Source organism: Pleurodeles waltl, chromosome 5 (genome assembly GCF_031143425.1).
Source record: "Pleurodeles waltl isolate 20211129_DDA chromosome 5, aPleWal1.hap1.20221129, whole genome shotgun sequence".
Taxonomy (NCBI): Eukaryota; Metazoa; Chordata; class Amphibia; order Caudata; family Salamandridae; genus Pleurodeles; species Pleurodeles waltl.
This window is the reverse complement of record NC_090444.1, coordinates 1,669,124,364-1,669,140,575: the sequence shown is the minus strand read 5'-3', so window position 1 is coordinate 1,669,140,575 and position 16,212 is coordinate 1,669,124,364. Positions and strand designations below refer to the sequence as shown.

General features: G+C 44.9%; 1 protein-coding gene across 2 annotated transcripts in view; it reads left to right on the top strand.

Annotated features, from left to right (window-relative positions):
- HS1BP3 (HCLS1 binding protein 3) overlaps positions 1-16,212 on the top strand; it is a 273,807-nt gene that overhangs the window by 120,401 nt on the left and 137,194 nt on the right. For both annotated transcript variants that reach the window (XM_069235999.1, XM_069236000.1), the window contains exon 4: positions 10,327-10,549. In XM_069235999.1, the coding sequence (XP_069092100.1) occupies positions 10,327-10,549 (223 nt within the window). The remainder of the gene's footprint in view (positions 1-10,326; positions 10,550-16,212) is intronic.

Sequence of the window (16,212 nt, the reverse complement as noted above, 5' to 3'; positions counted from 1 at the left end):
TGCGTCCTGCCTTAGGACTCAATAGGCCTTCTTAAGGGGTGACATATATTTTTACAAAGATGGTCTGGACTTTGCCAAAGTCAGGTTAGCAGTTTGAAAACTTCTCTACCAGCTAGCAACGGCAGGCTGGGAGTTATACTTTACTTTGTTACAACTGTGGTGGCACAATAAGTGCTGCAATCTACGAGGGACACTTCAACTTAAAGTCCCTGAATATCCCTCGTACCGTACACTATGAACTTATAAATAAGTTAAATTATGGTGGTTGTGGGTGAACTAATTTGACATACACTTTTTAATGGTTGGAGCACTGGCCCTGAGGTCTCGTTAGCAGCCCTCAGTGCACCTTCAGAGTCGAAAAACTAGCAGCATCATTCCAAAACTTTGGGAGTGATCATGCAAGAGGCATTTCTTTACAGTTTTCACGAAACTTTTTTGTTGGGAAAGTTACTGAGTCCTCGTCATTGTTGGGTACATTCATATGTGGAATGGCAGCACATGAATGCTTAGCCAATTGGTGCAAAATACTTTTGTCTGTTTCTTCCTGCAACCCAGATGTCAGAGAGGGTATGTCAGCCTTTCATGGTCTTGAAATGGCCATTTCCAGTGGCACCAAAAGTTCCTCTAACCAACTTGTACAACAGAAAATAGTGCACCCAAGGGGCCAATTCTAAAAGATATTAAGAACAAATAGCAAAGGGCCCAATGATTCTTCAAAATCAAGGCCTGTACCCCGCTCCACTGACATGAGGCACGGTAATTAAGGATGGATTGTCCAAAAGGAAACTGCAGTGCTGGCCAGGGGGGTTGTTCTGGCTAAGGTGGAAGGTGCATGGTCACCTGAGATATTCAGTCAGGGTTGATCAGTTGAAGTACTGAAAGGTTTTCCGTAGCCCTGTTAATGACAATTCAGCTCTTTCTTGGATTGAGATGTTTTGAGCTGACAAATGAAAATTTTACTGTGATTATTACTTTGTAAAAATAAAAAGCATAGCAACTATATGGTGTAACAGGCATTATGAAATAAACTTGTCCCATCTCTGATCCCTTCATAAGCTAGTGTCTTCCGAGTCGTTTCTTCATTTGTTCTTCAAAGGCAAGCAGAGGATAGGAGATGGAGTCAAAGTGAAGATAGATCAGCAGGCGTGAAGAGCATAATGAGCTGCATCTGTCCCAAGATATATGCTAGGAAACTATAAACATTTAAGAAATAATATAATTATGAATAGTTCTGTACACACCAATTGTCTTTCCAGTGTAATTGTTATAATATGTTATTGCCAACAAGGCATGGGCTATCTACATTTGACTTGTGAAAGTAGTGTCAGTCTTGGGAAATATTCACTTTTCTGGTCTTTTGTAGCCAAAGCACCTGGTTATTGTCACGTATTGTTCAGTTATGTGTCCCAGTTTGTGGTCTGATACTGATGACATTGCCATCTCATTGGACGTCCTCATCCCAGCTCTCACAATTGAGTGTGTCCAACCTAGGAGATCCAAGCCATGACAAAGTGGGATCTTAGGACTGGGACGAGGAAGTCAATATTTTTTATATCTGGGATAAAGTGCAACCTGCCATACATGATGAGGGTATTGCTAGTCACCTCGGCATTCCATGACCATATAGAGCAGTGCTTTATTGCTGGGGTCTGCGAAGCCTACTCAGGGGTCTGTTACTGCTTGGAAAATTACATAATATTAACAGATATGTATATCAATGAGAAAGTAAAATTTACAATTGAACTCTTTAAAATGCTCTGTGAATGTGGCGCAATCTGAAATTGGACACTACAAGTTCTTATCCTCAGATTGATTCATGGAGCAGTGCAATTGAATCAAACTGAATATAGTATGAATGATGAGTAGCCGCAATTGAATTTAGAAAAGCTCAAACCTTCCTATTAAAATTTAGATTTTTTTTATATTTGTCTGTGACTTAAGTAAAATATGTGATAATTTGTGTATTTGTTTGATGAATGTTTCTTTTTGTATATTGTGTGCCTTGTTCTGTGGTTCAAAGCATTTAAAATGCTTAGGTTTAGCACCCAAGCTCCCAGAATTACTGGGGGTGCCCAGATTCCAGTAACGATTCAGCGAGGATCCCTGGCTGCCAGTAGCGATTACGTGGGGGTCCACAGAAGTCGAAAGGTTAAGATCCACTGATATAGAGGAACAAGGTGGAGTTCCACCTTCAGGTTATGGAAGCCTTAGGTGAATTACAATAACCTAATCATGTACAACAGGGGATACTGCATCCCTTATAAAATATGGTCACACCATCACCTTTTCCACAAACCACTTAAATTTGTGGTGCTTAAAAACATGAAGAATGAGAATAGAATATTGAGTGCAACATTAAACACATCAAAAAAGATGTTACATATTTGTTGCAAAACCTCATTGTACCAGTTTTATACAACTCAGTTAAAAAAAAATCGAACTTTTCTATAATTACCCAATGAGTGGAAAAAAATAAAGGCTGCCATGAACATCACTTTTCTACTTGTTCCTGCATGGGGAATAAACAGAAGAAGAAGGAAAAGCAATGTTTTGTTTTCCTTCTTTAAACAACTGATTTAATTATGCTCTATGACCTGCCCTGCCCTTCCTCTTAGTTGCTGGCTTTGGCAGCTGGCACTGTGACATCAGAACTCAACTATAACAAGTTATTACGTTTGAGTTCTGAGCTATTTCTTTATAATAAGTAACTGGGTGTGTCACACGTCTATTATAAAGAAATTAGAGACTGATTTTTATACAGGGATTGCACAATCCATTGTATTCCAATGAAGATTACAGTTAAGTAACTGACATGTTGTTTTATGTGAAAATACTTCAGAATTACACTTTTTTCCCAAATGCTCAAATTCTTTTGAGTGTTAAAATCTAGCTTTATCTTCTCGCAGATCATTCTTGCCACGTGCCACTAGTGTTTTTTCTTTATTTCAATATTTATTATGTCACCGCCGTTAAGTCTATTTTGCCACGGTGCGGATTACACAAACGCTTGCATTGTTTTACACAGTTTCCTTTTTTCCATATGTTACGTTCAAGCTGATCAACATAGATTTGATGTCTCGTGTGAAGGTTGTTTGAATAGGTAACGAGGCTGTTTTGCAATTCATTAAACCCTAGGGCAGTGCAGATGATTCAAACAAGCACAGATCATTTTACTTAATTTTCCACGTGTTTGTGAAGCACCTTCCAAAGGAACAATGGCATTTCCTACACCAGTCCGAAGGTCATACTTTCCTAAGGCGGTGTTCACGGTATTCACGTATTGTTCTATTGTGAGCTCTGAAATGCAATGAGGTTTGGGTAATCGGAAGGCCCGAACCGGAAGAGAACCCCACAGGATCCCCGTGGAAGTGACGAGAACATATAAAACAAGCAGGGCACATGAGAGGGGCTTAAGAGACAGTGCAAAGGGGGCGGAATGCGGATCGGTGAGAGAGATACAATGTTTTGTAAAATAGCCAGTGCTTTAAATGGGCAAGTACTGACCGGTACTGAGTACCTGCACTCCTTTAATTTGGAAGAAAGAGTACCTGCACTTAATCAGCACTGCTGCAATACATTTAATGGGAGGGCACAGGCACTTCTCAAGAGCAAACAGGTACTCTCAAGAGTGAGTACCAGCACGTCTGTATTTCCATTTGAAGCACTGAAAGTGATCAACATTTTTAGGGCTTTCAAAACAGCAATGAAAGTGTGTGTTTTTTACTCGGTGTGTGCATGCGAAACATCCCAGGTGAAATCCGACATACACCTCACCATGCAGACTGAAAGCACCTTTACTCAACTCTTTGCCAGAAAACACATGCATTAGGGTGGTGTAACACCCCCAAAGACCCCCCTAAAGACACCCCTGCTTGCTTTTGCAGGAGAGACAGACGACGGAGAAGGAGAGAGGGAGTCACAAAAAAGAGTGCCATGCGCACTTATATTTTGTTGTACGAAGTTTTAAACTTCTTTTCTACTTTCAAAAGGGCCAGCAGCACTCCAGCAAATGTTACAACTTATTTACCATAAATGTGCAAATAACCATTTATTTTGTTTCACATTCAATGCTTGTTTGCAGATGATCAAAAACATTAATCTGTACTCCATTGAAATACGGGGGTGTCTACGGCATTTATCACACCCATTACATAATGATAGAGGTGCAATCGATTTGTCAAAGTTCTTTGTGTGAATATCTGCAAAGTTGGGAATTTCATAGTACCACCTCGCATGGCATTCCCATTGGGAACTCACATTTTCCTAAATCAAATTTGTGAATGTGTGTAATAAATTTGGTTTATTTTACTTGGATTTATGAAACAATGCAGTACAATGCTGAGAGCATACTTAGTATGGTAGACAAATCCATTTCTGCATCCTGCATAGTCTAAATGGTTACAAGAGATCAGAGATAAACCAATGATACGGAAAATATTTAGTTGACCAGTCCATTTGAGAAATGTTTTCATAGTTGCCGCTTGAAACTTGTCAACGCCTGCTGTTACAAAATAAGCCAATCAGCTGATCCTATGGACCTATCCCACCTGCTCCCAGATGTTTTCTTCCATGTTTGCTGTCCCGCAGTTAACAGTCAGTTTGGGATCTGCGGATGTGCATTGATTTCTGTGGCTGTTCACAATCTGAGCTCCTGTGTATTTTACACATCCTTAATTGTCCTCTGCTAGTGGTGAAATGTGTAAAGATCTTTAATACGTGACTTGTGGTCCTGGATTTGCATTCACATGTGAGGTTTTTTGTACATGTGCGCTTTAGTACTCAAGAGTTTTTGAGTGTCCAAAAATGTGGCATGAGAACAAGGATTCAACAGTAGGTTAACCACACAGAAGGTGCTGAAGAAAAAATGAACAAAAGAGAATAACTGCTGTGGTTGTCTAGAATTAAGGATCTCTGAGTGGTTTATTGGGGTCATTAAATGGGGTCCCTGAACATTTTCTGTTTCCAATATTAATGTTATGGTACTATTAATATTATGTAAATATTAGTATTATGTTAATATCTCATACAAGTTAGGATGCACAATGCAGTGTGGGTAAAAGAAGTCACCAATGAATCGAGTCCTGAAATATGAATTTTATGGAAAGCAGTTCTCTTGTAAGTGTTTCTGTTTGAGCTGTTCCGCTAATGCACCACAAAAGGCAGAGACGGGAATCAAAAGGAGTGATGCTAACCAGGTGGTTAGAAGTTCTAAGATCCAGAGAATCTCAACAGATAAGCTTTTAGCAATCTTATGAATTATCTCCCTTTGGCTGTACCACTGGATAAAGTGCACAACCTAGAGAGGGGAACTCCGCCTTCATAACTCTGTTTTGATGCATCCTTTCTGCTTCACCAGAGAACGTTACCGTATGTGTAGCTGACCACTGTTTGGGGAGGGTTCCTCGCCCACCCTTATTGTTTAACATTATTATGTTGCTCATATACATTTTATATCCACTGCCCGTGTGTGCATATGTTTCAACTCCCCTCAGAATATTGAGACTGGTGCAAACCCTGGCAGTCACCATGGCGAATGAGAAAGGGGAGTTGACCAGAGTGAGCCAACCAGAAAGGCGGACTCATTATGCGGTTGGACCCCCACCCATCAAAAAGTATCCTCCCATGGTGAACTATTACTTAGACATGCAGTACTTCAAATCAAATAATTTTTAGTTTTCTGCAGCCTTTCTGTGCCTTCTAAGGAAAGCCATTCATAATCAAAACATTTCCATTAGAGGAGCTATAAAAAAGTCAGACATTTTTTTTTGTGCATTATTTCCTTACTTTAAGTATTTCCTTTAAGCTGGCCATAGCTGTGCAAACAATCTGTCACTATTCTCTTTTTAAGTATGCGTTTGCTGTTGGTACAACATGTCAGGAAATCTACATTACAACATGTTAGGTCTTAAGACTACAAAAGAATGATATAACATATCTTAATAAATTCATGAAAATTAAGTTTCATACCCTCAGTATTACAGTCAAGAGAGGTAAGTTTTGGGATAGCAAGGAAAGTAAAAGGTTCACCAGGATGCAGAGTATCAGAAGAATACGGTGGGGCGACATCCCAAGACCAGTGACGAAACAGGATCTGTTGGGGACCGTGCAGATGGACTGGCATGACCATATGGATGACATTTAAAATAAAATTAAAGCAGCGATGGAGAAGATGTCTAGTAGAGTTGCTAGGGTCAAAGACGCACTGATGGAAAGGGAGCAGAGACTCCAGTTGCTGGAATAGCTTAACATCTCAACATCTGTCTTTAATGTTGTGAGTAACATTGTCAACCTTGAAGCAAATATAAGAATCCCAGGGAATGCCCAAAGAAGTTTCTGAAGTCAAGTGTTATGGGTTCCATCTACATGTAAAGCAGATGAACTTTTCAAAGTGATACAGATAGTGGTGAAGGGAATTTTAGAAGAGGAGGGCCTGACCGCCTTGGCAATGGTCTTGAAACCCTATAAATGACCTACAAGACACCCTAAGAAGAGCAGTAAGTGAGACGGCACAGTTCTGCTGACTGCTGTCCCTCAAAATAAGAAACCTATTGAGAGCTGCTTGATAAAAAGGATGTCTAAGAGGACAGGATGGTGCACTGTCTATGGTTTGAGCATAAACATGCTCCTCAAGAAGAAACATTTGAGAAGGATCAGCAATGACTAGCTGAGTTGCCATTTTCAGGAAGTCACCAGTACCAGGGATCCCACCACATAGGTGATACACAACAGAAAAATATACCTAGACCCATAGGAAGATGCTGCGTAACCATTTCCAGAAAGTGGTGAAACATCCAGTCTCCAGTCACCTTCAAAGAATGCTTGTTGGAGACCTGTAGCTGCATGGGGGATTAGCGGTTCATACTGGTACTTACAGCTCTTTGACACTGCAGTATTTGCTATTTTTTTCTCAGTTTGAAGTTAGTATCAGATTACACCAAGAGCCGAAGCTCGAACTAGAAGGTGGCTCTCTTGTGCAAACTGATGCATTTTTAAGTACATTAGACATAGGTGCGACTAAGACAGGTAATGTTTAAAAGTAGTTTTACCGTGGACATTGGTCCCTGATCCCCAGTGAAGAAATTGAGTAATTAATGGCAAATGGGACATTTTAAAGACATCTCGGCTGGGACATGGGCAGGGGCATTGCCCCCTCCTTCAGCCCCTATTATTGTTCAATAAGCTAGGTACACAAAAGCACTATTGACGTTTCGCTGTGGTTTAGAGGTAATTGTAAGAGATGCGTTGGCTTTATATCTAGATGATGGTGTTAATTAGTATACATCAGTGGCAGTTCCCAAAGGTCGGCACATTAGTCGGGCCTGTGAACACCAGCACTGCTTACAGACTCCCACACTGGCCTTTCAGTGCAAGTCGTTCAGTGTTTTCAAAATGGGCGTAAATATAAACACTGACCAACACCACTCTTCTGCTGCACGGTGTCCCGTTGAAGTATAATAGACCTTAGATGTAATATTCCTGTTATCAGCAAATAACTGTCCCATACTACTGCTGGTGATCCTTTTTACAGAATTATTTTAGCCTTTGTTTTATTCATTGCAACATTGTATCGTTGAGTGCTTTTAACTTCCTTTGAATCTGTCTGTTGGGGGCTGGGGAAGGTGTGGTTGGGTTGGACTGTGACTTTTCCTTGTAAGGAGCACGCTTCCTATCGCCATTTTGACAAGGCCGTGTTACTGGGAAGTTAGTGGTCTGTTGGGCCGCTTTATGTCTGAACTTGAGTGCCCTAAGAACTAGCCCTACTAACTATAAAAAGGGACTGTTACCTGGACGCGCCGAAGGCACACCAAAGGCAAGCCCGTCTGCATCTGGACGGCAACAGAGGCCAGAAACCCTGAACCTTTGAATAGGCAGAGTTGTTGTTTACTCTTCCTCTCAGTTGTGCCGCACTGGGCTGTGCAGTGAACGTACTTATTCTTTGGGGAGATGGGTGCTGTTTGTAAACACTGGTGTTTTTCTATAACGCATGCCAGACCCGCCTCTGGGGTGGGGGTCGGGGTTAGGATATAATGCCTCCAGCATTAAGATGTTTAGCATTAATTGCCATTCGCTGGTGAACCCTCGTGCTTACGTTTTGGACTTTATCATGGAACAGTCACTGGATGTTTTGTTCCTTACGGAAACTTGGCTCAGCCAGTCGACCCATGCTGACTCCGTATTAGCTCTTCCTTCTGGCTATTGCATCACGTGACTGATCTCATGGTAGAGGGGTGGCATTGCAATGATTTATAGTAGTTCATTTGTCTGTAGTCTTGTCCCTTGTAATGTAAAGGATTGCGATAGGGCGCTGTTTCAGGTTCAACTGAAAAAAAAACGACCTTCTCGGGCCTCTTGATTTATAGACCCCTGCGCACAGTGAAACATTTTCCTTTTGTTTTGAAATTGGCCAGTTTGAAAATTATGGGTAAGACTCCCAATTTTCAATTTTTACTGATTTTTTATAGATAAATACAGACAGAAACAAAGTTTCCTATCTGTATTTATTTTTAAAACGGAAAAATACTGAAAAATGTGCTCTTTGTGAAAGACTCTTCATGCTGTCTTTCATGATTTCCAGGCAAAAGCTGAGCAGATAGGCAGAATGGGGAGTTACAAAACAGGATCATTATTCCTTAAATACAGGCATATGTTAACGTATAAGTGTATAACACTAGTATGCATCAGTGGGTCTAGTGTTTGGTTATATGTGGATGCTAAATTTGCTAAAACGTGACAGGCATCCACATATGAGTGCTTGTCTAAGAGTTAACCGTGAAATATACCATTTTATGACTCCATTTATTCACAAAACACAAAATAAATATGTCTAAATTCCAATATGATGGCCAAAAAATAAACATGGATAAATATAGACAAAAACGTTAAAAATACATCTCTTAAAACCAGGAGCCCTAATTATAGGCGACCTTAACTTGCACTTTGAGCAGACTGAAGAAGAACAATCATACAGATGACTTGGAAGCCATGGGACCGGATACAGCTGGACACAGATCACATGCATGCTGTGGGGCATCTTTTGGACCCCAGCTGTGCTGAAGACGAAGGTTTGGTTAACTTCAGCTTTGGATGCCTTTATACCTGTATGTTCGGGCCAGCGAAAAAAGAGACCTTCGGCTTCTTGGTTTAAAAGAGACCTTCGGCTTCTTGGTTAATGAAAAAATGATTGCTGAAAAAAAGTGCTGTAAAGTGCTTGAACGCACATGGAGGAAAACGTGTCACGCTTTAGCCAAAAAAACTATATGAGAGCCATCAACGCCTACCACAAAATGATTAAAAACACCTGTGCTGATTTGTTTGCAAAATTCCCCTAAATGTTGCTCTGTCTCTTAGCTGCTTTGTAAACTTCAGTGGTTTCTGATAGGGAAACATATTCACTTTAAAGCCTCGTGCGTAGCTCATCAGATTGTGACCAAGCAGGGGGCACCTAGCTTTGCATCCCTGGAGTAGCTGTACATACATTCTAGGGATCTCTGCTGACCGGAATTTGGCTGTTATACTGTGTACCAAAAGAGTTATGGAGGGAGGTCACTGCTTATGGTGTAACTTGCCTTTACATCTGTGTACTATTCAGAACTATCTTTGTTTTAGAAAGCAGCTGAAGACCTGAATGTTTGCAGCATAGGTCTTTTCTGTGTTGGTTCTTTGGTACTTCACCATGGTAGTAGGAGAGCTCTGGGAAGCCCTGTTTCAGGGGCGGATATGCGCTTTATAGTCTTCATAACATAACATATTATGAGCATGACATATAATAATAACATAGCATATTATTAGCATGACATATAGTATCTAATATCAGAACATAATTTCCTTCATGCTATTCGTGCCTAATAACCTCAGCCAATACACAATCACAATAGCACATGCTTGTTGCATTAAATCATTATTTTAACGAGGCCAACTAAGGAATCAGGTATCACCACTGTGGATAAGATGGCAAAGGGCTTCACTTGCAGAAGGCCTAGAGCTACTAATAATGAAGCAAACCAATCCATATATTAAAACACATTTGGTATAGCTTAATAGTAAAAGCCATACTTTTAAGAATTTATGAATAAATCTTTAACTATGCCACAGATAAAAAGAACCAGTAAAGTTAGAAACATCCAATGCATTTTATGTGAAAAAGATCTCCTTGCAATTAAAGAAAAGTACTGACAATTGGTTTGATAATTCACATTCCTTATGTAATGATAGTTAATGTTACATCAAGTGTGCACGTTTACAGGACTTTATCCCAACTGTTAGGTTATTGACACAAACTATAAATGGTTGCTTTGAGATGCTTTAAAGTCTATGTATTTATTTCAGGAACCCAGCCTACCAGTGCTGCTGATTTCAGGACACAGATCACAAGTGAAAGGCAGCAAGAAATCACTGAAAGTGAATCGTTGGACTTTTTTAGTGAGGAACCACCTTCAGATACCATTCCAGAGCCAATTACAAGACTAAAGGAAATAGCAAAAGAGAAAATGGAAGAAGAAGAGGAGGAGGAAGAAGAAGAAGAAATCTTAGATCCTCTTGGGATCATGAAGTAAGTACTAGTTCTAGAACAATATTGAGAATGTGTCCACTGTGATCTTCATGTGAATATAGATGTATACATTAATCAAGCAATTTCTCACCGTTGAACACAGACCAAGGTTTTGCAGCGCTTAGAGACTTTAGTCTACTAAAGTAGATGCAAACCTCTGCCGTGCAAACGTACAATAATAAGTGGATACATTGAGCATTTTGTAATTATGCTTAGCTTATTGTAACTTTTACTGCAAATCACTAGAGCATGAAATAGCAAAGCATTGCATTAAGAACTTTGGTGGTCATTATGAGCCTGGCGGTCCTCTGTCCACCAGGGTTAATGTGGCGGTATCACCCCCAACAGGCTGGCGGTAATGATCGACAAATAATGACCATGGCGGTGAGCCCTCCCATAGACAGGCAATGTACCACACCAACCACCAGCGTGGTACGAACACTGAACACGGCAGTTGCCACCTACAGGCAGGCGGAAGACAAGGATTTGCCCACCCTATTATGACATAGCACACCACCAGGATTTCCAAGGCGGTAGCAATGACATCAAAAGCCTGGCAGAAACACATCATATAAAAGGAGACACTCACCTCCAGGGACACTCAGGAGTCAGCGGCCACCATGGAACCTAAACTGCAAGTCTTCCCGATGCTGTACCATGCCATGGCCATCCTGGAGCACCAATGCCGACGACGACGGTGAGTACAGCCGCCTAGCACACAGGAGAGGGGGGACAAAGTGACATACACACACACACACACCACTCACCATACACACACCACACACCCAGAACCAGATGCACAGGAAAATAACAGTAACAGAACCCCGGAGTAAAGAAACCCAGGACACATACACAGTTCCAACCACTGTATTCCTGTTGTATGAATATGTAAAATGCAAAAACATGCACAACTGCAGAAATAAATACATGCAGGCCCAAAGGCCAGTCCAAAGTCCCAAATGCCCACAAGGCAGTGTCCAAGCCCCAACCTGACTCCTGACAACAACGGGACTCCACTGTTCTGGGGTATCATGTTGGAAATGGGCAGGCACCTCAGGGGGCAGGGTGATTGTGGGGGGGCACCCATTGGGAGGGCACCTCCTGCCCACTGGTTCTGGAGGCTTCTTCCTGCCCACTGGTTCTGGAGGCTTCTTTCTGCCCACTGGTTCTGGAGGGGACTGCCTGCCCATTGGTTCTGGAGGGGGCTGCCTACCCATTGGTTCTGGAGGGGGCTGCCTACCCATTGGTTCTGGAGGGGGCTGCCTACCCATTGGTTCTGGAGGGGGCTGCCTACCCATTGGTTCTGGAGGGGGCTGCCTACCCATTGGTTCTGGAGGGGGCTGCCTACCCATTGGTTCTGGAGGGGGCTGCCTACCCATTGGTTCTGGAGGGGGCTGCCTGCCCACTAGTTCTGGAGGGGGCTGCCTGCCCACTAGTTCTGGAGGGGGCTGCCTGCCCACTAGTTCTGGAGGGGGCTGCCTGCCCACTAGTTCTGGAGGGGGCTGCCTGCCCACTAGTTCTGGAGGGGGCTGCCTGCCCACTAGTTCTGGAGGGGGCTGCCTGCCCACTGGTCATTGATGGTGCTCCTTGGCCTCTGATTCTGGATGTTGCTCCACGGCCTCTGGTTCTGGATGCTGCTCCACGGCCTCTGGTTCTGGATGCTGCTCCACGGCCTCTGGTTCTGGATGCTCCTCCACGGCCTCTGGTTCTGGATGCTACTCCACGGCCTCTGGTCCTGGATGCTGCTCCATGGCCTCTGGTCCTGGATGCTGCTCCATGGCCTCTGGTTGGTTCTGGATGCTGCTCCATGGCCTCTGGTTCTGGATGCTGCTCTTTGGCCTCTGGTTCGGGATGCTGCTCCTTGGCCTCTGGTTCGGGATGCTGCTCCTTGGCCTCTGGTTCGGGATGCTGCTCCTTGGCCTCTGGTTCGGGATGCTGCTCCTTGGCCTCTGGTTCGGGATGCTGCTCCTTGGCCTCTGGTTCGGGATGCTGCTCCATGGCCTCTGTTCTGGGTGCTGCTCCTTGGCCTCTGTTCTGGATGCTGCTCCTTGGCCTCTGGTTGGGATGCTGGGCCCGGAAGACCGCGGAGGCCCAGCTGGAGATGGCCTCCCAACGAGGAAGGGGTGCCCATCGGAACTTGACCCCCCGATGGCCTGAATGCTGGCGGTGGCCTACCCAGAGCTGGATGGGCACTTGAGGGCATCACAGCAGCCACAAGGGGGTGAGTACAGTGTGTTTGTCAACCAACTCTGTTGCCTGGCATGGGATTTGGGTGCAGGGTACTAGTCAGTGGATGCCCCAATATGCCAGTTCAGACATTGCTGCGTGGTCCAGCTCGGGTTAATAGGGTGGAAAGCATGTATTAGATAGCTAGGTAGGTGGTTCACATCTCAGACAGAGCTTAGCTAGTCCCATTTGGTGTGTAGCTCTCAGTGTTTGGCTCCTACCTGCTGTGGTACTTTCCTAATGGTATGCCACTGTGGTCCATACTGCCCAGGCGATGAAATAGGAGGAGGCAAACACCCATGTACAGACCCCTTGTGGACTTAGCTACACTGGAGGACTGGCACATCTTACTCACCTATCGTCTGTACGGGGCCAAAATCACAGAGCTGTGTGAACAATTGGAGCCTGATCTGATACCTGCCATCCGTAGCACCACAGCAATCCCCCTCTTGTGCAGGTACTCTCAGTGCTCCATTTCCTGGCAGCTGGCCCTTTCGAGGTGACAGTGGACTTGGCTGCAGGTATGTCACAGCCAATGTTCTCTATTGTGCTTGCAAGGTTCTTGGCAGCCTTGCTCAAACACATGTGCAGCTACATTGCATTCCCCCAGGTTGATGATTTACCCACTGTGAAGGCTGGATTCTATGCAGTGGGACATATACCACATGTTATTGGGGCCATCAACGGGACCCATATTGCCTTAGTCCCCCCCAGGGCCAATGAACAAGTGTACAGGAATCGGAAGAGTTTCCACTCACTCAATGTCCAGATGGTGTGCCTTGCTGACCAGTACATCTCCCACGTCACTGCCAAGTATCCAGGGTCGGAGCATGATGCCTTTGTCCTGAGGATTAAAGTGTTCCACAGCTGATGGCACAAGTACAGAGGCACAGAGTGTGGCTAATAGGTGAGCCTGAGTCCTCACCCAATGTATGTCAGTGTATGCCTTCAGGAGTCATAGCTCATGCCATTGTGCAGTGCTAATGTGTGTCCCTTACTTCTTCCCGGTGATTCCGGCTACCCAAACCTGTCATGGCTCCCGACCCCTGTTTAGAAATCCGAGAACAGGGGCTGAAAATAGGTACAGTGATGCTCAGGGGCATACCAGGAGGATTGTAGAAAGGACCTTTGGGCTCCTGAAGGCTAGGTTCAGGTGCCTCAATCTGACAAGTGGATCCCTATGTTACTTTCCTGAGAAGGTCTGCAGAATCATTGTTGTGTGCTGCATGTTGCACAATTTGGCCCTCAGAGGGCATGTACCCTATCTGCAGGAGGAGGGGGGTGACAATGCAGCTGTGGCAGCAGTGGACACTGAGGACAGTGAAGAGGAGGATGTGGACAACAGGTCACATTTGATCCTGCAGTACTTCCAATGACATTCTGGTAAGACTGTTGAACTAAACAATTCTACATTTTAGTGTTGTGTTGTGTGACTGCAGCATCATGCAAGTCATTCCCTTTGCATCCCACCTGACTGTCATCTGTGCCTTCCCTTATTGCAGAGGTTGGTGTTGTTCCAACTGCTGTGATGTTTACAGACTGCTGAGACACATTTGTTGGATGGATCGACATGTTACTGGACATTTACACAGGATCATGCAGTTCATTACAGTTCACTACATTGTACATTACCTGTAGATAAAGCACTATTACTCAAGTTGTGTCCAAGGGTGTTTATTGAAAATTGGTATACAATGGGGAGTGCAATAGAGTGGGGTGATGGGTGGGAATAGTCCAGTGTAGTGGGCCAGTCTGTTTGTAGCACAGGTCCAGTGTCCAAGGGGCCATAGGAAGGAGTAGCAATGGCAGTTCAAAGTGGACCAGGTAACACAATGGAACACAAGGGTGACATTCAGGAGGGCCTCATGTCCCGGTGGTGGTCTTTGTCTTGGCAAGTGTCTCTGGTGTCTGTCTGGGACGCAGGCGACTGTTTGCGGCGTGGTTCACACACTGTCGGTCCTGTGACAGGGCGTCTGTCCACTAGCTGCAGTAGATGTGGATGGCTGATCAGTAGACTGGCTAGTGGAAGGGGCCTGCTGGTGTGATGTGTAGTCCCTCATGATGTTGGCCATATCATCCAGCACCCCTGCAATGGAGAACATGGTGGTGTTCAGGACCTGCAATTCTTTCTTGATCTCCTGGTGGTGTTCCTCCTGCAGCCATTGGTTCTCCTGCATGATATTTATCACCTGACACATCTTGTCCTGGGATTGTTGATAAGCCCCCAGGACATTAGGGAGTGCCTCCTGGGCAGTCTGTTCCCTAGGCCTGTCCTCCCCCTGGCGCACAGCTGTCCTCCGACCATCCCTGGCCTCCGGTGCCTGTGTCCCCTGAACGGTGTACCGACTGCCACTGACTCCAGGACCCTCATTGACTTGCCTGTCAGGTGTGGACTGGGGTCCCTGTACAGGTGGGCACACTGCTGATTGATGTGTCCTGGGGACATTGGGTGGCTGCTGTGGTATTGGATACTGAGGGGGGAGGCTCTGTGGTGGACTGGGTGTGGGCTGGGGTAGCCGACTGACCAGTGGTCCTTGATGGGCCAGGGAGTTCATCCAGATCCAGAACTCTGGAGTTGCTGTCATCACTGGGGGCATCTTCTGGTGGGGGACTGGGTAGCCGTGGCACATCCTCGCTGCTGAGATTAGCTGGGGCACCTGTGGGGATGTAAGTGGTGTATTATGACACATGTCTGCAACAAATTCTGCATTCCTAGCTTCCCCTATATTACTGCTGTTGTCCTGCCACCTTTGGTTTTGTATGGTGATGGATTGTGGGATTGTTAGTTCTCCATGCTGTGCATGCACTGGTGGTGGATGTACATGCAGGGATAAAAGGGATGTGCATGCAGTGGGTATGGCATGCAGGGCTTGGCATTCAGGTTTGTTAATTGTAGTGGTGCGCTGTGGGATGGAGTGGGGTGATGTGTGTTAGGTGAGGGATGGTGGTGGCATGCAGGTATGGGGGGGTGATAGGTAGTAAATGTTGGCTCACCAGTGTCCAGTCCTCCGGCAACTCCATTGAGTCCCTCAGGATGCAGTATTTCCAAGACTTTCTCCTCCCATGCTGTCAGCTGTGGGGAAGGAGATGGAGATCCACTGCCAGTCCTCTGGATAGCGAGCTGGTGCCTTGCTGTCATGGACCGCACCTTCCCCCGTAGGTCGTTCCACCTCCTCCTGATGTTGTCTCTTGTTTGTGTATGCCGTCACAAGGCGTTCACCCTGTCCACGATCCTCCGCCATAGCTCCATCTTCCTGCCAATGGATATCTGCTGGATCTGTGCGCCAAACAACTGTGGCTCTACCCTAACTATTTCCTCAACCATGACCCGCAACTCCTCATCAGTGAAACAGGGGTACCTTTGTGGGGACATGGGTGTTGTGTGGTGTGTGTTTTGTGCAGAGGGTGGTGGGGTGTGGGGTGTGTGGTGCATGATG